We start from the raw sequence: 27,664 nt of genomic DNA on the forward strand, positions 1-27,664 counted from the left end.
CTTGTTTTTTCGGAATATTGATGTTGTAAATGGACTCTTAGCTCTCTTGTATAAATAAATAATTAAAAAAAAAAACCTGAAGGAATCAAAGCCTGAAGGAAAGTAGAATTTAAAAAGGCAAAACTTTTTTATTTTTCCTCATTTTGGATAGAGTAAAGAAGGCTTATAATCACTTCCTGCTTCATAGCCAAAACAGGAAATGAGAATCCCTGATTGCCAACTGGGACAGAACTAGTGTCTCTATTGGAAGATTTCTTCTCTTCCTGGTCTGGTAACAACCCAAAATTTGGCATTTTCTTATATGCTTACTCTTAGTGATAATGGTAATCAGGGTAAATAGAGAGGGTGAATGTTACCCATCACATAAAAACGAATGTTCTTCAAAGTAGGCGACTGATTGCATTTAATTTTAGCCTCACAATCAAAAATCATTTGTAGTATAGTCAGTGTTTATCTGGCACTACAGATGGAGTAATCCTTAGGGGTATAGTCTGTGGCTGTAATAGCTGGTTGGTGATGTATCCATAGAAAGGGGCATTAAAGGTTAGAAAGGAAGGCAGCCATCCTTCAGAGTGTGTCCAGAACTCTGCAAGACATGTAAGGAAAAAACAGGGAGGGGGAGGCGCCGACCTGAGTGTAGTATTAAAATGATGACTTTAATAGGATAAGATTAAAAACACTTACAAGATGATAGAAGATGCATGATTGTCAAAGTAAAGTGCAGTCCTGGCATTCCACATGGCTCTGTAGGTCCCACTGCTGTTCCAGATAGCTGGAAAGGATTGAGCAGCTGGCTGGAATGAATCACAGTGTTTCTCCAGGAGCAAAGGAACCAAGAAGCTCCACACTGACCAGCATGGACCCTGGAACAGGAAGTGATGTCACCAGCATCTGATTGGACCTAGGCAGGGCTGGAATCTTGTCAATCCAGGCTTTGTGGTAAAAGGCTACGCGCTCAGAACTGGCTGCTCCTTCTATTGGCCTCAGAGGTCCAATCAGACACCAGTGACATCACTTCCTGTTCCACAGTCCATGCTGGTCAATGTGGAGCTTCTTGGTTCCTTTGCTCCTGGAGAAACACTGTGATCCATTCCAGCCAGCTGCTCAATCCTTTCCAGCTATCCACAACAGTGGTGGGCTGCAGGGGGGGTCATCTCAGCAGTGGGTCAGTTGCCGGCATCAGGTGAAGAATCGTGAGGGAGGAACTATCCCACCTGCCCTGTATTGGATCAGTTTTTCTTCATGTGTTTTTAATGACCTGGTGGTTGGATGCATTTTAAAAACCTGCTGTGCTGATCATATTAGGGACCCATCTAAGGTATGGAGTCCCTGGTGGAATGCCAGTTAATGGTGGGTTCACCCATAAGTTAAAGTTGTGAGGTATCTGCTGTATGTAGAGGTAGTCCCCGAGCCGGTGTGGTGCGACTAGGGACCATGTAAGTAGTTACGCAGATACAAAGTTGATTATTGATACTCGGTGCCTCCAAAGATCGGCAACCTTATGTTTGGTTATTGTAGTAATTATTTTGGTTTCATGTATTAAGGAACGTTTGGTATGTTTTACTATTGGTTTAATAAATGGCCATGATGGCCAATTTTACTCCAACTGTGTCATGTATTTTTTACAGTTTAATTTGGGTAAAGGGTTGGGGTTGATAAGCAGATATTCTTACAAGGGGGACGGTTACATCTGAGGTGCCTAAAGCCTCGTACACATGGTTCGATTGTCATACGACCGAGCGTCTGATTTTTGTCAAAAGCACGTGTGCAGGATTTTGTGTAGCATACTAACTATCCACAAATTGTCATTCGACAAACGCGAACGTAGTGACGTACTACAAGAGTATAAAGAGGAAGTTAATTTCTCGAGTGCCACCCTTTGGCCCCGTCTGCTAATTTCGTGTTAGTAGAAGTTTGGTGAGCATTGATTCGTGATTTTCAGATCGTTCCTGATCTTCAAATGACAGTTTGGGAGTAGACAGTTAGATTAAAAACAACACAATGGAAAATTAACAAGGGACACCAACATAGTTGTATCTTTGATTTTAAAAACTCAGGGATAATGGTTTTGTGGCAACTTCCCCCCCAAAAATCAAACAACAACCATAGTATTAATATTATTTATATCACTACAAAACAAATGCCTTTTAAAATACGTTTGGCATAACTACATGTGTATCACTAGCAAAGCAGCTTCATTATTATCCCATTAAAGAAGATGAGAATGTGCTCTGCATTTTGAGATTTCATCAATTGTCGCATCATGAATGTTAATTCTAGATTACAAGACAAAACTCTTCCGGGTCGTTCCTTGATTCCGATTATGCGTGTTTGTACTTTCAACTTTTGTGTTACGATTTCTGTACTGCCCATCTGAAAATCGGACGCCGATCTGTCGTTCATCAAAAATTATTACTTTGCTCATCCAGCTTTTGTCTGACGAAAAATTAAAATCGAATGTTGAAAGGAGCATACTAACGGTAAGAATTTTGGACAACAGGCCGTCAAACGGCAATTCCCTTCTAAAATTCACATCGTGTGTACGGGCCTTTAGTCATGTTATTGCAATTTAGCAGAAGATCTATCTAAAACTATTTGTACACATGCTGAATATATGAACCAGGTGCGCCAAACACTTTGAACCGCATGGATTTTAACCATCAGCATTTATGAAATAGGTTATCCTAATGCAAACCTGTCAGCTGGTTGAATTATGGATAGCCAGTTTTAGAAATGAATAAGGATCTCTTACAAAAGAAAATGAAACTATATATTATTATACAGTAACAATCTGGTCACACTGAAATGAAGAAATAAGAACAAAAAAAATGTGAAGTGCTCAAATGGAAACACCCCTATAACAAGCAGCTAACGATGAAAGAAGAATTTGATGTTATACTGGTTGTTTACAATTGTAATGATGACATTTTTAAATGCTTGTTAAATGAAAAGACTGATAAACACATTGCAGTAAAACAAGTGTATGTCCTTCATGTAGTTTTTGGAGGAAGAAAATAAAAACAACCAGTGTTTTCATTCCATAATGTATTACTCATAGGTAAAGCACACTTCTACAGGCAGCATCCAGGAGAGTAGCATCATTACCTACTTAAATAAGTTCATCTTGTTGTGTGGATAGTACAATATGTCATATTCTGTGCTTCAGTGTCATGACTAGAGGTCGACCGATATGGGTTTTTCTCAGGCCAATATTTAGAAATTAGGCCGGCCGATGGTCGATATAGGATGCCGATATTTCAAGACGATTTTTCTTTTTTAGCAGGTGGCACCGGTTGCCACTGATTGGCACTGGCGGTGGGCACTGGCAGGTGGCACTGATTGGCATTGGTTGACACTGGCAGGTGTCACTGGCAGGTGGCATTGGTTGGCACTGGCAGTTGGCACTGATTGGCACTGGCAGGTGGCACTGGTAGGTGGCACTGATCGGCACTGGCAGTTGGCACTGGTTGGCATTGGCAGCTGGCACTGGTTGGCAATGGCAGGTGGCACTGGTTGGAACTGGCAGGTTTCACACGGAGCCGATTTGTCAGTTTCAGTTACACTATATGCAACTGAATGCAGAAGACCAGCTGTCAGAATTCAGCGTGATGTCGGGGGTGGGCGGGGCCCTGCAGCTATCAAACACCAGCCAATGATTGGGCGCTTAAGAAAGTGGGAGGGGCCACATACACATAGTGGCCCACCCAGATCCCATCCCATTGGCTGGTGTTTGATATCTGGGTCCCGCCCACCCCGGGTCCCACCCACCCCCGACATCACGCTGAATTGTGACAGCTCCTCTCTCTGCATTCAATTGCAAATCAGTTTCACACAGCACAGAGCCGCTCAGTGTGTGAAACAGTCAGTGGAGTGTGGGGAAGGGATGGTAATTGGCCGATGTTTGCATAAAAAAACGCCCAATGCCGATTTCTTTAAAAAGGCCAAATATCAGCTGATATATCGGTTGACCTCTAGTCATGACATGCTTTTTATTGTCATTTAAAAAAAGAATGGACATACCAAGCAGGCATTTCTAAAGCCAGCAACATAATAGAAAGCTTATATAAATAAAGAATAAATAATAAAGAAATAACTCTTAACACATGGGCTCTATGGGACCCAACAGCTCTTTGTGTACAGCCCCTATTGTGTTGATCTGGGTCTACCCCCTGCTGGGCACCAGAGTAGCAATGCAGTGCCAGGTGCTGAAATGTGCTCTGTGTTCCAGCACCCTGCACTGAAATAGACTGTACTGTCAGGTGGAGTTATCTCCACCTGACAGTAATAATAAAGTCATAAAATAAAAAAGAAAGAATTGCGCTAGGTGCGTGAGAAAATTGAAAAATAAAATTATAAATGAAAATTGTGAAGGAGGTCCTGCTGCTGTACACTGTAACCCTGATATGAGGGCACAAAGAACAGATGTAAAAATAGAGAGTGCAGCGCTGGACTTGTGACATAATTATATGTGAGTAATAATAAATCAATTGATCAATTAATTAATCAATCAAATAACAAACCACAGTGAATAATTACCGATCATTGATGACAGATCAACAACAATTGGGTGCTCAGAAATATTACTAAAAAGTTCTGTATTAAGAAAAACAATATAGCTATAATTGGCGTGCTTATTATTTCTTTATTTCTGTGCACATAAATAGTCTATCCAATTGAAGCAAACTACACTTTACATGAGGTTACAATATTTAGAAAGGAAAATTATATTATAATACAAAAATAATAACCACACCGGTAATACTTTACCATGGGTCCCCAGAACCTTACTCCACAGAAGCCTTGGTTTCCATGAAATACACTCATGATGGCTCATGAACCTAAAAAAAGCTGTGCACAGTGTGAAATACACAATGTGAAAGGGAGCTTGCATTTTTTAAATGAAAAGAACGCCATAGCACAAGAAGATGTATGTAATACCCAAAATCATTGCAATTGTCATAGTTATGCAACATAAAATACAACCAGCACGCCAATTATAGCTATATTGTTTTTCTTAATACAGAACTTTTTAGTAATATTTATGAGCACCCAATTGTTGTTGATCTGTCATCAATGATCGGTAATTATTCACTGTGGTTTGTTATTTGATTGATTAATTAATTGATCAATTGATTTATTATTACTCACATATAATTATGTCACAAGTCCAGCGCTGCACTCTCTATTTTTACATCTGTTCTTTGTGCCCTCATATCAGGGTTACAGTGTACAGCAGCAGGACCTCCTTCACAATTTTCATTTATAATTTTATTTTTCAATTTTCTCACGTACCTAGTGCAATTCTTTCTTTTTTATTTTATGACTTTATTATTACTGTCAGGTGGAGATAACTCCACCTGACAGTACAGTCTATTTCAGTGCAGGGTGCTGGAACACAGAGCACATTTCAGCACCTGGCACTGCATTGCTACTCTGGTGCCCAGCAGGGGGTAGACCCAGATCAACACAATAGGGGCTGTACACAAAGAGCTGTTGGGTCCCATAGAGCCCATGTGTTAAGAGTTATTTCTTTACAGTTACACTTTATTTCAAGTTTTTATTCTACTGACATAAGTGCTTTAAGAATAATTTTAGAAGCATGATTTTAGTATAGCGCAAAAAAAGAGAAAGTAATAAAATGCACAATTTTAATTGAATCCATATGTGTTGTTTATTAACACAAAGCAGTTTTTATGCTTTATATTTAGTAGCAATACTTGAGATTGTGTTACGTTTTTGTCCTCTAATAGCAATTTCAGTATAAAATACATTTTGATAAACAAGCTGCGCAAGTACTGTCATGGGACATGCAAACATCAATACCATCTTTTTATTCTATAGATCCAGCACTTTCATGCTTTTGAGGAAACTTTCCTCAAGATTGTAATACAGCATGTGTGTGCAAAATAGCAAAAAACTTATTTGGACATTAGATCTGCAAAACTGAAGGTCATGTCCAGTAAAAAACAGTCAAGAAAGAAGGTATGAGTCACGGCTTATTATTAGGCATTCATCTTTCTGTGATGGCATGCAAGATAAGGAGTTGACTTCCTATAGCAGAGCTATAGCACAGAGTAGGATGTCAGTTGTAGATTAGTTCCTAAAATTCTACCTTCAAATGACTTTGTTCCACTTACAAAAGCTGCTTGGTAGTTTTACTTAAATCTAGGACACAAGGCATAATACAAATCATGAGATGGGATTACGTGTCCTGATAAACCGTACCCAGATAAAGACAGTTTATTGTACAAATGAAACTCTTCTTCTGGAAAATAGGAGATGTGAGCAAGCCACACCTGCCTAATTATAATTTGGCAGTCCAAAACAGTAACTAGGTTGCATTTAAAGATTTTCTAATTGCTTTATCTGTCTAGGTATTTCATAAATAGTCTATCCAATTGAAGCAAACTACACTTTACATGAGGTTACAATATTTAGAAAGGAAAATTATATTATAATACAAAAATAATAACCACACCGGTAATACTTTACCCGAAATACACTCATGATGGCTCATGAACCTAAAAAAAGCTGTGCACAGTGTGAAATACATAGCTCATAAACATTAGGCTGTACATATGCTGTATTCAAGGGCATTTCTAGGGTCCAAAAAACCCCCCAGAGCACACTTGGGTGCACCTACAATGACAAGGGTTGGAGGAGTACCATAATGAAACAACTTCAAGTCCTTCCACTTCTCTTTTCTCACAAAAAAAAAAATATTTATATATATATATATATATATACATACACACACACACACACACACACACACACACACACACACCACACACACACAGTATCTCACAAAAGTGAGTACACCCCTCACATTTTTGTAAATATTTTATTATATCTTTTCATGTGACAACACTGAAGAAATGACATTTTGCTACAATGTAAAGTAGTGAGTGTACAACTTGTATAACAGTGTACATTTGCTGTCCCCTAAAAATAACTCAACACACAGCCATTAATGTCTAAACCACTGGCAACAAAAGTGAGTACACCCCTAAGTGAAAATGTCCAAATTGGGCCCAAAGTGTCAATTTTTTGTGTGGCCACCTTTATCTTCCAGCACTGCCTTAACCCTCTTGGGCATGGAGTTCACCAGATCTTCACAAGTTGCCACTGGAGTCCTCTTCCACTCCTCCATGATGACATCACAGAGCTGGTGAATGTTAGAGACCTTGCACTCCTTCACCTTCCACTCCTCCACCTTCCATTTGAGGATGCCCCACAGATGCTCAAAAGGCATTACTGTATGTCTGGAGACATGCTTGGCCAGTCTATCACCTTTACCCTAAGTTTCTTTAGCAAGGCAGTGGTCGTCTTGGAGGTGTGTTTAGGGTCCTTATCATGTTGGAATACTGTCCTGCGGCCCAGTCTCTGAAGGGAGGGGATCATGCTCTGCTTCAGAACGTCATTTATGGGTTCCTTGATGAACTGTAGCTCCCCAGTGCCGGCAGCACTCATGCAGCCCCAGACCATGACACTCCCACCACCATGCTTGACTGTAGGCAAGACACACTTGTCTTTGTACTCCTCACCTGGTTGCCACCACACACAATTGACATCATCTGAACCAAATAAGTTTATCTTGGTCTCATTAGACCACAGGACATGGTTCCAGTAATCCATTTCCTTAGTCTGCTCGTCTTCAGCAAACTGTTTGTGGGCTTTCTTGTGTTTCATCTTTAGAAGAGTCTTCCTTCTGGGATGACAGCCAAGCAGACCAATTTGATGCAGTATGGTCTGAGCACTGACAGGCTGACCCCCCACCCCTTCAACCTCTGCAGCAAGGCTGGCAGCACTCATACATCTATTTCCCACAGACAACTTCTGGATATTACGCTGAGCACATGCACTCAACCGCTTTGGTCGACCATAGCGAGGCTGTATGTTCTTGACCACCGCGCTGCAGCTCAGTTTCAGGGTCTTGCCAATTTTCCTATAGCCTAGGCCATCTTTATGTAGAGCAACAATATTTTTTTTTTCAGATCCTCAGAGAGTTCTTTGCCATGAGGTGCAATGTTGAACTTCTAGTGACCAGTATGTGTGAACCGGCACTTAGAGCTTATACCAGGAACGTGTACGATGGGAATATGAAACTCAACACCAAATTGAACACACCTGCTCCCCATTCACACCTGAGAACTTGTAACACTAACGAGTCACATGACACCGGGGAGGAAAAATGGCTAATTGGGCCCAATTTGGACATTTCCACTTAGGGGTGTACTCACATTTGTTGCTAGCGGTTTAGACATTAATGGCTATGTGTTGAGTTATTTTGAGGGGACAGCAAATGTACACTGTTTTACAAGCTGTACACTCATTACTTTACATTGTAGCAATGTATCGTTTCTTCAGTGTTGTCACATGAAAAGATATAATAAAATATTTACAAAAATGTGAGGGGTATACTCACTTTTGTGAGATACTGTATGTATATATATATATATATATATATATATATATATATATATATATATATACACACACACACACACACACACACACACACACATACACAGTGGGGACGGAAAGCATTCAGACCCCCTTACATTTTTCACTCTTTGTTATATTGCAGCCATTTGCTAAAATCATTTAAGTTCATTTTTTTCCTCATTAATGAACACACAGCACCCCATATTGACAGAAAAACACAGAATTGTTGACATTTTTGCAGATTTATTAAAAAAGAAAAACTGAAATATCACATGGTCCTAAGTATTCAGACCCTTTGTTGTGACACTCATATATTTAACTCAGGTGCTGTCCATTTCGTCTGATCATCCTTGAGATGGTTCTACACCTTCATTTGAGTCCAGCTGTGTTTGATTATACTGATTTAGGAAAGCCACACACCTGTCTATATAAGACCTTACAGCTCACAGTGCATGTCAGAGCAAATGAGAATCATGAGGTCAAAGGAACTGCCTGAAGAGCTCAGAGACAGAATTGTGGCAAGGCACAGATCTGGCCAAGGTTACAAAAAAAATCTGCTGCACTTAAGGTTCCTATGAGCACAGTGGCCTCCATAATCCCTAAATGGAAGAAGTTTGGGATGACCAGAACCCTTCCTAGAGCTGGCCGTCCGGCCAAACTGAGCTATCGGTTAGAAGAGCCTTGGTGAGAGAGGTAAAGAAGAACCCAAAGATCACTGTGGCTGAGCTCCAGAGATGCAGTCGGGAGATGGGAGAAAGTTGTAGAAAGTCAACCATCACTGCAGTCCTCCACCAGTCACGGCTTTATGGCAGAGTGGCCCGACGGAAGCCTCTCCTCAGTACAAGACACATGAAAGCCTGCATGGAGTTTGCTAAAAAACACCTGAAGGACTCCAAGATGGTGAGAAAGAATATTCTCTGGTCTGATGAGACCAAGATAGAACTTTTTGACCTTAATTCTAAGCGGTATGTGTGGAGAAAACCAGGCACTGCTCATCACCTGTCCAATACAGTCCCAACAGTGAAACATTGTGGTGGTAGCATCATGCTGTGGGGGTGTTTTTCAGCTGCAGGGACAGGACGACTGGTTGCAATCGAGGGAAAGATGAATGCAGCCAAGTACAGGGATATTCTGGACAAAAACCTTCTCCAGAGTGCTCAGGACCTCAGACTGGGCCGAAAGGTTTACCTTCCAACAAGACAATGACCCTAAGAACACAGATAAAATAACGAAGGAGTGGCTTCACAACAACTCCGTGACTGTTCTTGAATGGCCCAGCCAGAGCCCTGACTTAAACCCAATTGAGCATCTCTGGAGAGACCTAAAAATGGCTGTCCACCAACGTTTACCATCCAACATGACAGAACTGGAGAGGATCTGCAAGGAGGAATGGCAGAGGATCCCCAAATTCAGGTGTGCAAAAACTTGTTGCATCTTCCCAAAAAGACTCATGGCTGTATTAGATCAAAAGGGTGCTTCTACTAAATACTGAGCAAAGGGTCTGAATACTTAGAACCATGTGATATTTCAGTTTTTCTTTTTTAATAAATCTGCAAAAATGTCAACAATTCTGTGCTTTTCTGTCAATATGGGGTGCTGTGTGTACATAATTGAGGAAAAAAAAAGAACTTAAATGATTTTAGCAAATGGCTGCAATATAACAAAGAGTGAAAAATTTAAGGGGGTCTGAATAAATGGTGCTGCCATTGTGGCCTGCATGTGTATGGCTAGTCATGTTGCTGCACATATGCAGGTTGCTCCAGCCACTTCAACTATCAACTATCTGCAATCATTTAGGTACCAAAAGTGGAAATCCAGGCTATTTATACCAAGCGTAAACACGCTCCCACCACCCTTCTAACTCTTATTCGAACTACCCTGTGAAAGGAAGATGCTTATACTTACCTATTTTGAGGGTGCTCCAGTCTGGTCAAGTGATCAGCTCCCAGCGTCCGGCTTCAGGGGAGAGGAGAGATCGCAGACAACGGCTGCTATGGGGCATCCGTTGTCAGCTGTCCCTCTCCTCTCCTGAAGCTGCCTCTGGGAGCCAGAGTGACCTCAAAATAGGTATGTGTACATTTCTTCCTTTCACAGGGTAGTTAGAATAGGAGTTAGAAGGCGGGAACAAATTTAAGCATGGTTAAAGCAGCCTTCCACCCAAATATGGAACTTCCACTTATCCGGTCCCCCCCTCCGGTGTCACATTTGGCACCTTTCAGGGGGAGGGGGGAGCAGATACCTGTCTAATACAGGCATTGGCTCCCACTTCCAACGATAAATCGCAGCAGAATCTGCGGCACTCTACACCATGTCCGGCCCCTCCTCCGTCCCCCTGCTGTCTTCTGGGAGATACATAGGTCCCAGAAGACAGCAGGGACCAGTCAGGATGTGCAGCGCGGCTCGCACTTGGGCAGTAGGGAACCAGGCTGTGAAGCCGTAAGGCTTCACTTCCTGATTCCCTTACTGAAGATGCCGCACCTCCACCCGGGAGCAGAGGGACGGGTCGGCTTTGGGTGAGGACATAGCAGGCACCCTGGACAGAGTGTCCTTATTTAAAATAAGTGTCCTTATTTTAAAAGTCAGCAGCTGCATTATTTTATTTTTTTTGTTTGGCGGAACTCCGCTTTAAAAGCCTGGAATTCTACTTTTATCCTGGCCCCTGAGCTCTGTGCTCAATTAACCCCAACTCCTGCATTCTGCTTTACACTTTCATCCCCAAAGTAGCATAGGCTCAGTTTTTTTTTCAACCATAACTCATTAAGCCCCATCTACATATATCGCAGTTTGGCCACACTGACAATTCACCACAACATGCTACTCACACTGCTCTCATTCCTCTTATATTGTCTTTATACCTTGAACGTATGCCTCTCATTACTAAAGTCTGTGACCAATTGTTTCAGGGACAATTAAAAATGGGGTTGTGATTTTGTGGATGTGGCTATGCATGAGTGTGTGGTTTTGTGGGTGTGGCTATAAGTGGGTGTCCCCGGATTTTATTTTGAAGATCTTGTATCCTCTATCCCTTTTTTTTCTATTAGGGTCTCTTTCACTTCCCTAGTGCTTTGAGTATTTCATGCACCTAGATACAGAGTCAGTCTATCTCCTGCTGTTTGGCCTTCAGTATCAGATCAGAAACTTCTAATACACTTTCTGCCAAACACTAAAGGATGATCAGCACAAAGAGGTCCACTTGCATGTTATACAAAATAACAATCTTCCCATATACAACTTTGCTTTCCTAGACAGAAGCAGTTAGCACCCTTACCCATCTTTGGATACTGTGAGGGAGACCCAAGGACACTGGGACCAGTGTCCCATGTTCCAGCAAATCCCCTGTTTGTAAACTAGCAGTTCTGGAAGCAAAGCTGGCTCAGAGACAAAAACAATTTGTGTAGCTCCATCCACTATTCTAAAATGAGAAACAAGCCCTTTATTTTTTTTTTTAATTGGTGAGGGTGCATCTCACAATGATTAGGCACATAAATGTCTTCAGTTTCAAATACATTTTCTAATGCTTTCTACTGGTTTTGGGTGGAGCATTTTGGTTCCCTAGTCCACCTTACCAAAACCATATACTTGCTCTTAAATCATTAATAGCACTTCCAGGCAACAAGTGAATCAGTGAGCTGTACTGAAATTAGATTGCTCACTCAATTTGCCTTATTTTGAGTTTAATTTTTCATTTCTAATTTCACAATCGACAGAGAAATGTGCTGCACTATAGCATCCCCAAACAGCATCTGTAGTGGATTTTTGAATGTAGCAAACCGCATGGTGCGGTGCAACTTAAAAAAGGGTCAGGTACTTCTTTCCCCGCTGGTAGGGTAAGCTCATTGAATGGGCTGCCATAGCTCCTAACTGTCCCTGTTTTCCCTGATTTGGAATAACGTCCATCTCTCCTTCTTTCCTCCTTATTTGTCCCTCATTTTGGTCTGATCTATATAGTTGTATATAAAATGTACTTTTTATCTTTCAAAAAGTGTTTCCCAGTGCCAAAACTTTCATTCAATTTCTAAATTGCTGCATTTGTACATTTCAAAAACCTGTATGAGGCTAGGTTCACATCAGTGCGAATTGGATGCAGATTTTCCCCGCATCCAATTCACATGTCAGGAGATTGTGACTCGCTCTCTATGGAGCCGGTTCACACATCTCCAGAGTGGCTCTGGGGCGAATTGCACAGGAGTCCTGTGCGTTTTCTGGTCTGTTTCAGCTCCGAATTCAGCCAAAAATTAGGGGTTGAAATCGGACCTGAAATGGTGAATGGAGATGCACCGGACCCCTGCTGTGAGCTGCTCCGTTCCTCAGTGTGAACCCAGTTTAAAGGAATAGTAGTGGTAAAAAAAAAACAAAACACACATTTGTGGATTTAACTAATCATTTTTTGTATAATTCTTCTTTAAGGGGGCATGACAGGGGGTGTGTCCTGTATCTACATACTTTTGCTAATGCTAACACAATACTTGGTTTAAAAAAAAAAAAAAAAAAAAAAGAACTACTAGTCTACTACTAGGTATGCCATATTCCCTGTATTTATTACACACTTTTAGTTTCAATTTTGACCTTTACGACTAAGCATTCTGTAATGTTGATGATATAGTAGCCATTCACCAATTCTAAAACACATAGCTAGCTTTAATTTTTTTAACAAACAAAAAAGTACTAACTAGATTAGGAAAAATATGCATACATTTAACCTGTCACTTATTTGTATACTGACCACTAAAACAGCATCACAATTAAAATAAATTTAAAAAAACACACACATACACTGTGGGATTGATTTACTAAAGCTGGAGAGTGCAAAATCAGGTGCGGGTCTGCACAGAAACCAATCCACTTCCAGGTTTGTTTGTTTTTTTGTTGTTTTTTTTTTTGTCAAAGCTTTATTGAACAACCTGAAGTTTGAAGAATATGCATGCACCATGCACATCTGCACCAGATTTTGCACCCTCCAGTTTTAGTAAATCAATAACGCTGCTGCTGTATGCGTTACAACGTTTTCATAAAATAATGCCTTCACTAATCTTTAGCACTGTAGTAAAGGATTATGCATAGCAAGCAGAAACATTTGCAAATTATTGGTGTTGTTCTGCAGCATAGTGCTGCATTCTCAGCACACATTTGGAGGCACACACTTAAAAAAAATTCATAAATGGCTTGCGCTGATGTACAATGCTCTATGAAAAGTAAATTCTCTTACCAAGAGCGAATTCAAGCTTCGGGTCAGCTAAAGTTCTCTGGATCCCTGTAGATACAGAATCAAGATAAATAGTAATTAAAAATAAAAAAAACGTACTAAAGCAGCATTTCATTAGCAACTCTGGATAATTCTTATCATATAAGCATTGCTTTCTCTGACCATTCAGGATGCAGGGTTAAAGCACATTGCTTTCTGTTAGACAGGAAAGGTGGGTGGTGCATTGTGGTAAAGTACAAACCTGAGCTCAGGCTATATTAATAAAAAAGGACAATAACATCATGAAACTGACTATGTTCACATTTAGAACATAATCATACCTTCTCTTTACCATCCGGACATGAAGCACTGGCAGATTCTGAGAAAAACAACACAGTACAAACTGCTCTTACTGAAACACAAAAGGGTAATGGGTAATTTTAGCTGCTTTGTAAGAAAAAAAAAAATAGTGTTTATATTAATCTGCATTGCCTTCAAGTGAACTTTAAAGTGAATATAGGAACTGCCACTGCCGATTTGTTTTTTAGAGGTGCAAGCTCCAGGGCTCCTATCCTGATTCAGGATTCACCAACTGTTGAGTCACTCACCTGAAACAAGCATGTAGCTAATGAAGTCTGAGAGGATGAAACCTTTAGCCCATGTTCACATTGGGCCGATTTGGCATGCGATTTGACATGTCAAATCACATGCCAAATCGGATCCTATTGCCGGTAATGGCACCACCCGAATCGGTGCAATGCCGACTTTGCAGCGTCGCACCATTTCCCAAAAGTGGGGCAGTAACCACAGCCGCAAGAGTGAAATGTGCCTTAAATACAAGTTTGCACTCTCAGATCCTAATATTTTATCCTCAATGGTTTGCTTTAAAACCTATATCCATGCAAAACTTTTTTTACATTTTTTTTTTAGTTCTGGGAGGGAGTGGGAAAAGGTTCGAACCACTGTCATGTTTTATGCCTATCCCCTCACTTACTGCAACTGTTCTTCCCTGATTAAACCCGTCATCGGGACAGAAAGGGAAATGGGATCTCCTTAAAGAACTGAAACAAGCTGAAAAGTGGTTCCGATTCTTCCCACTCTATCCAGAAAAGTTTGACGTTTCATACACTTTAATCTTCTGATTTCAATGTAATAATACCATTTCAACAATAAGAAGATGCCATTATAATTGTAAATGGTGGTTGGTTGCAAAGGTATTTTACAGAGCCTTTGGGTGTTAACATTCTATTTTTATTTTTACGCTTTATATGGTATTTTACAAAGCCCCACACTTCAGAATTTAAAGTAAGAGTGGTAGAGATCAGCCAGGCACCACATTATTATTATTATACAGGAGGATTAAGAGGGCCCTGCTCAGAAGAGCTTACAATCTAATAACATACCACAAGGTGAGCATCCAGATGCTTCTGGCACCACTTACCTAAATAAGAACATCATTTAAAACTGTTTTAACAAGACCAATCAATCACATCTTCTCCCTCCCACTGCCAAGGCCAGTCATTTTGTGGGCATATCTTGCTACACAGACATAAAATTGTCATTCAAAAAAAAAAAAGTTGATTGGAAATCTATCATCTCATAATTATGCCTTTAAATTTGGCTAGTCTAAAACTACCAGAGTACCTGAAAAAAAAATACTGTTTAACAAAAAAAAAAAAAAAAGAAAAAAAACCCACTATATTCACTAAGCACATATTTAATGCATGTCATCTTACTGTTCGTGCGTATCAGCTACTTTCAAGTAAATGCAATCCTTTTAACCCTCATCTTTAATGCAGTTTCCATTATACAGGGTCTGTTTCTAAGCACTAGACAGATGCATATTAACAGACACAAAAATTATTGTTTATATGTACAGTTTTCCCACCTCTATGAAAATCAGCTCTTAATACACAAGATAAAGGCCTTTCTCCTGGGCTTGGGAGAATAGAAAAGTGTTGTGTGCCGAGTTGGGTCAACAAGGGGAGGGTCTTATTGGGTCACAGTTAAATAAAACCCAAGTCCACTCACTGTAAACATTACATGCATATGCCACAGTCCTTGTATCCACACAATATGCTTTGACTACCATGCACAAAAAAAGGGAGTCTAATGCCCCGTACACACGGTCGGACATTGATCGGACATTCCGACAACAAAATCCTAGGATTTTTTCCGAGGGATGTTGGCTCAAACTTGTCTTGCATACACACGGTCACACAAAGTTGTCGGAAAATCCAATCATTCTGAACGCGGTGACGTAAAACACATACGTCGGGACTATAAACGGGGCAGTAGCCAATAGCTTTCATCTCTTTATTTATTCTGAGCATGCGTGGCACTTTGTGCGTCGGATTTGTGTACACACGATCGGAATTTCTGACAACGGATTTTGTTGTCGGAATATTTTATAGCCTGCTCTCAAACTTTGTGTCGGAAAATCCGATGGAAAATGTGTGATGGAGCCTACACACGGTCGGAATTTCCGACAACAAGGTCCTATCACACATTTTCCGTCGGAAATTCCGACCGTGTGTACGGGGCATAACAGGCACATACAACACAAAGCACATTCATATTTTTTTAAAATAAACTCTTCCATATACATTTTCTATTACATATGCTTTTCAGGCTAGCTAAGAACTTAATAAAAGGGTCGCTAACCACTTAGCAAAAAGCAACTTTTGAAACAAACACTTTGATCTGAAGTAATGTAAATAATAGCATAAAGATTACAGTGCGGTATGAAATATGAAGCCTAGTGTACAGTAGAGACGTGTGGTGAGGTCAGTGGCTGGTGAGGCACTGGCTAGTATCAGAGCCAGATACACACAAGTTACATACGCATATCTCCCAACAGTCCCGGATTCTGCGGGACTGTCCCAAGATTTCAAAGCTGTCCCGGGGTCCCGCGGATCTGGGCTAGAGTCCCAGAAAATAAGTTCAGGCAGCTGGGTCCACTCAGTGGGCGTGTTCTCACTAGGTGCAACATGCTCTCACTGTGCTCTCCACCTCCCCCCCTCCTTTCAATCTTCCTTTCTGTCATTTGTTGCCAGGACCGCCGGTGTCCTGGCAACTGATGCGGGTGCGCACTGTGGAGGAAACTACCTGTGTGCAGGGCAGCTTTCCATCCCAGCTCCGCCTCCCGACGTCTTGCTCCAAGTTGCTCCTGCACAGTAAGGCAAGTGCGGCCGGGACACAGGGTACAAGTTTATCGGAAGCACTTGCACAGGCGGTGGAGCTTGCTCCCCTCCTCCCATCACTCAGTACTGTGTGTGCTGATCCGGTGATAGAAGTTCCTGCATGTGGGAGGATTCTGACATCTGGCCCAATTCCTGCTCCTGTCTTCTGTCACTGTGCAGCGCTGCTGTGATACTGTCCTGTCTCTGTGTTACACACTACACTGTCCAGTGCCTCTGTACCGGCCAGAATGAGCTTTGTAGGAATTAAATGAAGGAAACTTTCCCGCATCACTGCACACTGATAACTCCTCACACCCGTCCCTTCTCTTCTCCCTCACTGGCAGTCTGGCTCTCACTACACCTGCAGCCCCCCTTCCTCCCTCTTCAGCCTCAGCATTTGCCGGTCCACAATCTTTTCATCTGCTAGTCTTCTCAACCCCTCTGTATGCTCCAGTCTGCAACTGTCACAGCCTCAGAATCCTGCCAGCATTCCATTCATTCTTCATTGCTCCTTTATCCTGCCAGAACTTTTTTTTCCACCACTGCAGGGGCATAACTACAGTGGTCACCATTGTGACCCAGCCCGAGAGGAGGGGTGGCATATAGAGGAACCCATGCCCTCCATGTTGTTCCTGCAGCCACTGAATGCCTGCACGAGGGAGAGGAGGAAAAGTGGGCATTCAGCAGCTGAAGGAGGAACATGGAGGGCATGGGTTCCTCTATATGCCGCCCCTCCTCTCCAGCTGATTTCTGCTGCCTATGGGCCCCTCAGCTCTCTCCTGGCCCTTCTGTGATCTTGCCCAGCAACTTCTCTGCTCTCTCCCGCCCCATGCCCCCTTCTCAGACCTCCTGCTATTCTCTGGCCCCCCCTTGTGCTCTTCCCAGGTCCTCGTGCCCTTCTCCAGTCCCCCCCTGTGCTCTTTTCCAGTCCCCCCTGTGCTTTTTTCCAGTCTCCCCCGTGCTCTTCTCTGGTCCCTGTGCTGTTCCTTGGTTCCCTGTGTACTGTTCTTCAGTCCCTGTGCTGTTCTCTGGTCCCCCGTGCTCTTGGTATGCATACGCCGCAATCGTTAGAGCGAGAGCAATAATTCTAGCACTAGACCTCCTCTAACTCTAAACATTTAACCTGTAAAAATTTTTAAAGCGTCACCATAAGTACTGAAGTTTGGCGTCATTCCACAAGTGTGCTCAAGTGTGACATGTTAGGTATCTATTTACTCAGCGTAACATCATCTTTCAGATTATATAAAAAAAAAAAAAAAAAAATCTGCTAACGTTAGTGTTTTTTTTTTAAATTCATGAAACAGTCCCCCCCCCCCCACCACGTTTAAAAAAATTGCAATTCTGAGCCACAGATACCTGATGTCGAAAAGCCCAGGAGGTTCCTACACCCCTGGTAGAATGAGCTCTCACCATAAAGGGAGGAGCCTTACATTTCAGACCGTAGACCTGAATGACCAATTGACGGACCCAATGGGCAATGGAAGCCTTGGAAGCTGCCTGCCCCTTCTTGTGTCCTTCTGGTAAAACAAAAATGGAGTCTGATCTTTGGATCTCCACTGATCTAAACAAACTCTGACTGCTCGCACTACATCCAAAGAGTGCAGTTGTTTCTCTTCCGCCGAACGAGGCTGAGAGAAAAAGAAGGCAAAACAATGTCCTGAGTCAAATGAAAGGCCGATACCACCTTAGGCAAGAACTATGGAACAGGTTGTATCATGACCCTGGCGTGGTGAAGGATCAAGCATGGTTCTCTGCACGAAAGAAGGGATGAGCCGAACACCCCCCGATTCGGTTCGCGGCAGAGCATAACCAGCCTTTGGAACAAAACTTTTAAACTAATCTCATCAACTACAGGGATTTTGGTATCACCAAACCCTGCATTAGCAATCCTTAACATTGGGATAGCGAGATTTCCACCAGAATGTAGAGCAGTCACCACACACATATTATTAGCAACCTGTACTCTTATCCTTCGTAACTGGAAAAACACCTTGGCCATCAACACCTCTGAAGTGATTACACTAGTCAACAGAAATCATACCTTGGAACGCCTACTGGCTATCAACTCTTTGACATGTAAAATATTTGACAGCCACTGGAAAGCATGAACTGAAAAACAAAGTCATTTAATACTATACTCCAATTTAAATACACTGCCTAAACAGTAGGGATGAGCTGAACACCCCCAGGTTTGGTTTGCAGCAGAACATGCGAACCCCGTTACAGTCTATGGGACTCGAACATAAAAAATCAAAAGTGCTCATTTTAAAGGCTAATATGCAAGTTATTGTCATAAAAAGTGTTTGGGGAACCAGGTGCTGCACCAGGGGACATGTATCAATGCAAAAAAAAGTTTTAAAAATGGCCGTTTTTTCGGGAGCAGTAATCTTAATAATGCTTAAAGTGAAACAATAAAAGTGAAATATTCCTTTAAATTTTATACCTGGGGTGTGTCTATAGTATGCCTGTGAAGTGGCGCAATTTTTCCCGTGTTTAGAAAAGTCCCTGCACAAAATGTTGCATCTGTCTGATGTGTTTTAGAGTCCTGCAGCAAAATTATATTTCTAAAGGAAAAAAGTAATTCAAAACTGCTTGCGGCTGTAATGTAATGTTGCCCGCCCCCAGCCCATTACCAGGCCCTTTGAGCCAGCCCCTGCAGAGCTGACACAATCTCTGCCCCAGTGTGACTCCTGTCCCCTAAGCAGACCAACTCAAGCACCGCATGGCATCTTTTTGCCTGAGTGCTTGCGTAGCCCCTTGAACACCTACGGAGCACCGCTGGTTCAGAGGAGAAATCTGCAGAGGAAGAGGCCATAGAGGAAGCAGAAGAGGAGGGGGTGGAGGAGAGAGAGTTTGGGAAGAGTTTGGGAACCTGCCACTGAGGTACTGCACATTCCACAAATTCACAAAAGGGGGCAGAGTCTACCAGCTGAAAATGCAGCAGTTGCAGTGCTAGCAATTTGGCCAAGCTAGCATTCAGATGCTGAGCATGTGGATGGCTGGGACTGAATTTCTTTCAACGGTTTAGCAACTGGGGTAGGGAAATTTGCCTGCTAAAATCCCATGTTGGTGTACCGCTAGCAGATTGGCCACAAGTACTTGGAACACCTATTTCTATACCTTCATTCCTCTCAGTGCAGGTTTCTGAGAGGACTAGAGGTATAGTGGGGTTGGAGATCCCAGCTGATGAGGAGCAAGGAAAAGTCTGCCTTGTGCTTTGATGTGGGTCTTTCAAGTGCTGTTGCCAACGGACTGCATGGGAGGTCGTCATATGTCTGGTCAAGCATGTGGTGCCCAGGCGGCTGCTGTTTTGGCCAAGCTTGATACACTTCAGACATATGTTGCAAACAGTAACGGTGGGATCTGCTGCACACGTGTCAAAAAAGGCCCACACCAAAGAACTTTTAAAAATATGTGGGGAGTCAGCAGCGCCCTGCACCTGCTTAGCTTTGCGGTGTGACGCAATAGGTTGGCTGCCCTTAAGCTGCCCCCTGGAGAGCATCCTGCCTCGTTGGAAATGTGCCTGTTCCTCCTCCTCTCTTCTATCAGGCACCCAAGTAGAGTCATACTTGGCAGTATGCTGCAGCTCGGGGAACATGACTGCCAGTTTATTGGCCTTCTTGGGCACCCACTTTCTCTAGACTTACGTTACTCCCTTCCTCAACCATCATAGGCCCATAATGCACTGCACTCCCGCAGTGCATTATGGGCCGTTACATGCCACTCAAATTTGGCGCGAACGGCCCATAATGTTGGGTTTTCGATGAAGGGGCGAACAGCCAATGTTCGAGTCAACCTCATGTTCGACCCGAACAGAAGGCTCATCCCTAGTCGCCAACTCCGACACCCTTCTAGCCGAGGTGATGACCATCAGGAACGCTAGCTTGCGTAACAGCAAGACTAATGGAATTTCCTTGATAGGCTCAAACAGTTGTTTCTGTAATACAGACAGTACCAGGTTTAAGTCCCAAGGACACATAGGCGACAATGGGGGGAAGCAAACAAGTTACCCCCTGTATAAAGGTTTGGATCAGTGAATGGGAGGCTAAGGGCCTTTGGAAGAATACTGACCAGGTCGAAATCTGACCCCTGAATGTACTCAAAGCCAATCTGATTTCCACAGCCGACTGTAGAAAAGAGAATTCTCCCAATCATGTATTTCCGAGGATGCCATTTTCTGGCTTCACACCAAACAATATAGGCTTTCCAGGTCCTATAATAGATCTTCCTAGTGTCTGATTTTCTGACATTCACTAAGGTAGACACCATCGGTCCCGAGATTCCACAATGCTTTAACACTCTGGCTTCAATAGCCATCAAATTTAAAGACTGTAAATTGGGGTGGAATATAGTACCTTTTTATTTATTTATTTTTTTATTTCTTTATTAATTTTTTCTGTATCAAAACATAGTACAAATATTGAGATTTCTTCTCGTCTCAACATTACATGATACCAACAATAAAATCCTTCATAGTGCATTCCCCAATAATCCTTCCCCCATTCCCCTCCCCCATCTCCTTCTACACCCTACCCGTCTCAAATCTCATTCCTGATCCCTCTTACGCTTCTTCAGTCAACTCTCTCCACCTGTCTAACTACCTAATTCCTGTTCTATTTTTAACTTTATACTTATTATCTTATACATTATACTCCCATTACTTCAGCAAATCTCATTGAGTACTTGTATTCTGACCATTTCTTCCATTTCTCTTCAAACTCCGCTAAGCCCTCCTCATCACTGAACCTAAGATACTCTAAGTTTTGCATATCATTTATTTTATTACACCATTCCTTCAGTGTTGGCCTTTTCAAATCTTACCAATGTCTAGGTATTAGGCATTTAGCGGCATCTAGGAGCTGTGGGAGCAATGTTCTCTTATATTGCTTAGATGGCATTCTAATCCCGTGCAATTAGCACCCCCACGGGTCATCCGGAACCTCAAAGTCAGTAATCTCGGTTATTAATTGCCTAATCTCACCCCAATATATTTTAATTTTAGGGCATAATCACCATATGTGGGCCATAGTCCCAATTTCTTTACACCCCCGCCAACAAAGCTGTGATGTTTCCCTTTGGCAATTATGTGGGGGGTGATATACCATCTGGCCAGGCACTTGTAGTTTAACTCTATCATGTTGCTGTTTACTGACGTAGAGTAAACCCGCTTCGACAGTTCTTGAATCTCTACCCCTTTCACCTGTGTTCCCAGTTCTTTTCCCCATTTCTCAATATATGGCGGTATCTCCGGTCCTTTCGAATCATTCAAAATTTTATAGATCCTAGAGATTGTTTTTATCTACACACATCTTCTCCAGCGGGTGCAGGTTCTCTACTGATCTTATAGGTTGGGGTAGAGTCTTGAGAAAATGTTTCAGTTGGGTATACCGCCAAACATCTATCACCATCAGTTCTCTTTTGTTTATTAATTCCTGGTAAGTGCACATTTTATCTTGTACCATTATATCTTTTAGTTGTGTGTCCTCCTGTATAATCCAATAACCAAACATTTCCTCCATCCCGGGTGTGAAGTATTTTGTGCCTTTCAGTGGGATCAGGGGTGAATTGTATTCCCATTTCTCCCTTTTATATAAGTTATCCCATATTTCTAGTGCATTGTTTGTCTTTACTAAGTTCCCTATATTGTGCAGGAATCCAAATTAACTTACTCAATGTGACTTTACTGATTGTGCTTTCCATTTTCACCCATCTCTTTTCCTTATTGTTTTTTGCCCATTCTATTATTTGTGCTAAATTTATAGCGTTGTAATAATTTCTTAAATCCGGGGCACCCCATCCTCCTTGCGCCTTCTCTTTTATCAACTGTGGCAAACTAATACATGCTTTTTTCCCCTCTCCAAATAAATCTAAAGAAACATTGTTTGTAGTGTCTTGAAATATACCTGTGGAAGTGAGATTGGAAGCATTTGCATCTTATATGTAATTTTAGGAAAAATTACCATTTTAAAAATATTAATTCTTCCCCCCCAGGATAGCTGTCCTGTTGTAATTCTATTCAATTCTACTTTAATATCGTTCAGCAATGGTATAAAATTTACTTTGTACAATGTCTCCATAGCTGTTGTTATCTTGACCTCCAAGGTAGTTTAATTCTTTTTTTCCCCCACACAAATGGGAAGTTTTTTTGAAATATGAGCTCCTCAGTTTTTAATGTATTGATGGTCAGAGTTTCTGATTTGTCCAGGTTTATCTTAAAGTTAGATATTTCTCCGTACTCTTTTAAGGATTTTATTAAGTTAGGGAGGGTTATCCTGGGACTAGTTATAAAAAATAGGATATCGTCCGCATAGGCCGCTAATTTGTGTTCATCCTCCCCTACCTTTATCCCCCCAATATCCGGATTTTGTCTTATCCTCTTTAAGAGGGGTTCTAATGCCATCACGAACAATAGGGGAGATAGTGGGCACCCCTGTCTAGTGCCATTGAACAGTTCGAATGGTCCCGAGGCCGCCCCATTTACCATTACCCTTGCTGTAGGTCGGGTGTACAATGCTTTTATCCAGTTCCTCATTTTTGTTCCTAATCCCAGTGCCTCCAAAGTACTCTGGATAAAGCCCCAGTCTACCCTGTCGAATGCTTTTTCAGCATCATTAGACAGGAGTAGTCCTGGGGCTCTACTATCTTTAATTTTCTGTACTGCCAGAAGTGTTCTAATTCCATTATCCCTCCCCTCCCTTCCTGGGACAAATCCTACTTGAATATAGTACCTTGATACAGTAGACCGGGGTGGCGTGGAAGTGCCCATGGCTTGTCTATTGCCAATCTCACGATCTCTAGGAACCAGGGCCTTCTGGGCCAGGCTGGTGCCACCAGGATGACTGAACCCCCTCTCTCCGAATCCTGTGCAACAAATGTGAAAGGAGAGGTATTGGGAGGAAAGCATAAACCAGGGAGAACTGGTTCCATGAAACTACTAGAGCATCTGCTCCATTTGCCAGGGGATTGCATGGGGATTCCTTGTTCAGGATACAAACTGCTTTAGCTAGCTGTTGAATCTGGATGCCAATAGATTGACCTCTGGCCATCCAACACTGGCAGATTTCCGGAAAAACATGTTCGGCTGTAGGGACCATTCCCCCCGGGCAGATCTGTTGGCAGCTGAGATCATCTTTACTCCCGGGATATGGACCGCTGATAGAACCGGAACATGTCCCTCTGCCCAGGTTAATATGTGGTTCACCTCCTACTGAGTTGAATGGCTCCTGGTACCACCCTGGTGGTTGATATAGGCCACTGCAGTGGCTTTGTTGGACTGAAAGCTGATGGGGCAGTCCTGAAGCTCCCCCGTCCAGGACAGTAGGACCAGATGTACCACCTGTACCACCAGGATGTTGATGGGCAGGCTCTGCCCTTGACCATCTCCCCTAAACTGTGAGCCCCTCTAGCGTCTGTGGTCAGTACTCTCCAAGACACCGGGAGGAAGGATCTTCCCTTTTGCAGGTTTTGATCCTGCGACCACCAGCTTAGGCTTAAGCGTGCCCAGGGAGATAAGAACATGGGGTAATCCAGGGGTTGTGCTCTCCTGTTCCAAGCCGACAAGATGTATTGTTGTATAGGCCTGGAATGGAATTGAGCCTCGAAGGAGGACACCATCCATCCCAGAAGACTCATACAGGAGCCGAATGGAGGGTTGCCTGGTGCCCCTTACCTGACGCACCTGATCCTTCAGGGCACATATTTTTACGGGTGGCAGAAATACCTTTGCCTGGACCATATCCAGGATAAGACCTAGATACTTGAGACTCTGAGCTGGTCTCAAGGCTGATTTTTTGGTATTTATGACCCAGCCCAGGTTTTCTAAATACCGCACTGTGCAGTCTACACTGTGTTCCAGGGTCTGTAGTAAGTGATCTCTGAGCAGGAGGTCATCCAAGTATCTGAGCACCAAGATCCCATGGGCCCTTAAAAGACCCAGTACAGGTGCTAGGATCTTTGTAAACACCCGAGATGCTGTGGCAAGCCTGAAGGGCAGTGCCGCAAACTGGAAATGACGTTCCTCTACTGCAAACCGCAGGAACCTCTGATGAGGCTGAAAGATAGGTACATGTAAATACGCGTTCTTGATATCGATGGAGGCTAAGAAGTCTCCCATCTGGAGCAAGGCTACTACCGAGGGAACTGGCTCCATCTTGAAGGATTTGATTAACAGATGTTGGTTCAGGGATCTTAGGTCCAAGATTGGCCTTATGTCCCCATTTGGTTTTAGAACCGTGAACAGGTTTGAATAAAACCCTGTGCCTCTTTCGGACACCGGAACCTGTATGATCACTCTGATGCACTGACTGCTCTAGTGCCTGAAACAAGAAGTTTCTTTTTGGAGGATCCGCAGGAATGTTGGATCTTAAAAGCCTCTAAGGAGCAAGCCTCCGTAATTCCAGCTTGTAACCACTGTACACTGCTGAGGTGACCCACTCGTCCTGCACCACTGTTTTCCAAATGTCCGCAAATTGGAGCAGCCTCCCCCCCCCACCCGATAGAGTGGGGGTGTCCCCTCAAAAGGAGGGCTTGGTGCTGGGTTTAGAAGAGTTCTGGACCCAGGGTTTTTTCTTGCCCTGTAGCTTGCCCCTGGCTCTAGCGCCCTGTTGGCAGCAGAACTGCCTTGGCACTGAAATACCTGAGGAAGTCCCTAAGGTTTTAAACAAGGGACGCCTGCTCCTTCTCTTTACAGGAACTAAAGAACTCTTTTCTCCAAAAATCTTTTGGATGTACTTGTCCAGATTATCACCAAACATTCCCCATGGAAGGGGAACTATGCCAATAACTTCTTACAGGGAAGCTAGGCTGACCTGTTCTTAAACCACAAAAGTCCGTGCATGTGTACAGACAGCAAAACACAGCGCTTAAGGAATATCTGCCCTATTTTCAGCAAGATCACCCTCCTGGTTAGGCCCATCAGGCCGTCTGACCTGATCCTTTAAGGACTGGCAGACTCCAATTGCTGCAGCAGCTGGCTGAATAGCTGAGCTGGCCAAAGAAAAGGAAGCCTTTAATAATGACTCCAGTTTCTTGTTAACAGGGTCTTTCAAGCCCTGTGCGTTATCCACTGGACAAGTTAAGTTCTTGTTTAAGGAAGAGACTGCATCTAAAGCTGGCATGCTCCATTTCCTAACTAACTTTTCCCCCCTGGGATATAAAAAGGGAAAAGCTCTTAGGAGGAACAAAAATCCTGTCAGGATGTTCCCAATCAGCATATACCACCTGTTCCAACAGCGGGTGTAAGGGGAAAGCCTGGGCAGCCTGAGGAGGATCAGGTCAGATGTGTGAAAAAATCCGCGCTTAGGAAAATAGGTTGCAGCCTCCCCCAATAGGCTCCCAAGGGAACTTACAAGAATAATATAGAGTAGTTTGGGGAAAAAACGGTGCTACCCTCCATGGCTATGATTTAAAATAGTCCAGCTCACCTCCAAACGTAATTCATACAATCAGAGTGTGGGTCTCAAAATATCGTTTTAACATAAGTTGTGTAAATAATAATCCTCATATATAATTGTGTAATAGATCGTGTACAAATATCGTGTAAAGAAAAAGAGAGGACAAAAAAATATATAGTAAAACCTTGTAGATACTCACTAAGGTGTGTGAGTTAAGGGGCCACTACGGTAATAATAATGATGAGAAGTGCTGGGATGCAGCTCCACTAAATACACTGTGGGATGCAAATCCACACTCATCCATCCATCCAAACAGTAAAGATATGTGTCTAATATAAATCACTAGTGCAACTCTGCAGTAAAAAGCATGAGTATTCTAATGTACAGCACTCTCCACCTTAAATGTGACTACTAAAGATATGTGCACACCTTAATAAACCGTGCAAATATATATATATATATATATATATATATATATATATATATATATATATACTGTCCACAGAGTTTGTATGTTGTAAGTAAGTGTCCAATGTATAGTCCAAATCCTTGGACACATGCAATAGCTTGAAAGAGATAAGCACAGTATATTAAAGGGAAGACTCCCACAGGTTCCACAGCATCGGGTGACTTTAGTGCACATCAGATATGGTGACTTGGTGCTCTCCCAATGCGTCCCCACTCACCGGATGTAGTTTCCCCTACAGGGGTAATAGGCATAGAGTGGGCAGCTTATCCAGGTTTTCTACTTGGGTGGCTCTATTGGATCGTCTGTACCTCCGTCAGCTGTATATTTCTTCACTGGGGTTCCGGAATGTACTCCAATTAAGGCTCCACATCAGCGGTAGATAACACAGTCTTTTGTGTGGACCTACCTTAGGACTTACCGGTCCTAAGCAGACTCATCTGCCGGGCCATCTCCTAAGTCCTTAGCATCTAGCTCTTCCCCTTCCTCAACCCATTCCTGCTCCAAATTAGGAGGTTCTGTCATGCTTTTTGCCACCTTGAGGGATGAAGGCAATCATGCCAGCAATCCTGTGCTCTAACCCAGCTAGGGCTGAGGACAGTTCATCCCTGGTGATAAAGGGTGAAGCAGGAGCGTTGACTGTAGGCACAATACCAGACAGGTGCAGTTGCTCAGATTGGGGATAAAACACAAGGGTTTCGACTAGGCTTCTCAGGAGCTACTGACAACAAAAGTGTGCCCTTCCCTGTAGTCTTAGACCCGTTCCTCTTTTTTGAAGACACTGCAAGCCACAAAAAGGGAGTACCTGGGTTTAGTATTTTACCCCAGAAGGGAGACCAAGCCCCTATGTAACAATCCTGCTAAGCACTTTAGCTTGCCAACCAACACCTGGTGACTCACGTGACCCAGGTAAGGAGGAATGAACTGCTGAAAGCGAAAGGTTTTCAGAGCCTGCTCTGTGTCCCACAGCTGTCCCCTGGAAGCACCACGTCAG

The 27,664-nt window shown here is 42.8% G+C and overlaps 1 protein-coding gene across 5 annotated transcripts in view; it reads right to left on the bottom strand.

Moving 5' to 3' along the window:
* Positions 1–27,664, bottom strand: part of INPP4B (inositol polyphosphate-4-phosphatase type II B) — a 936,630-nt gene that overhangs the window by 888,255 nt on the left and 20,711 nt on the right. For all 5 annotated transcript variants that reach the window (XM_073604287.1, XM_073604305.1, XM_073604278.1 and 2 more), the window contains exon 2: positions 13,655–13,699. In XM_073604287.1, the coding sequence (XP_073460388.1) occupies positions 13,655–13,699 (45 nt within the window). The remainder of the gene's footprint in view (positions 1–13,654; positions 13,700–27,664) is intronic.

Source organism: Aquarana catesbeiana, linkage group LG01 (assembly GCF_042186555.1).
Source record: "Aquarana catesbeiana isolate 2022-GZ linkage group LG01, ASM4218655v1, whole genome shotgun sequence".
Lineage (NCBI taxonomy): Eukaryota > Metazoa > Chordata > Amphibia > Anura > Ranidae > Aquarana > Aquarana catesbeiana.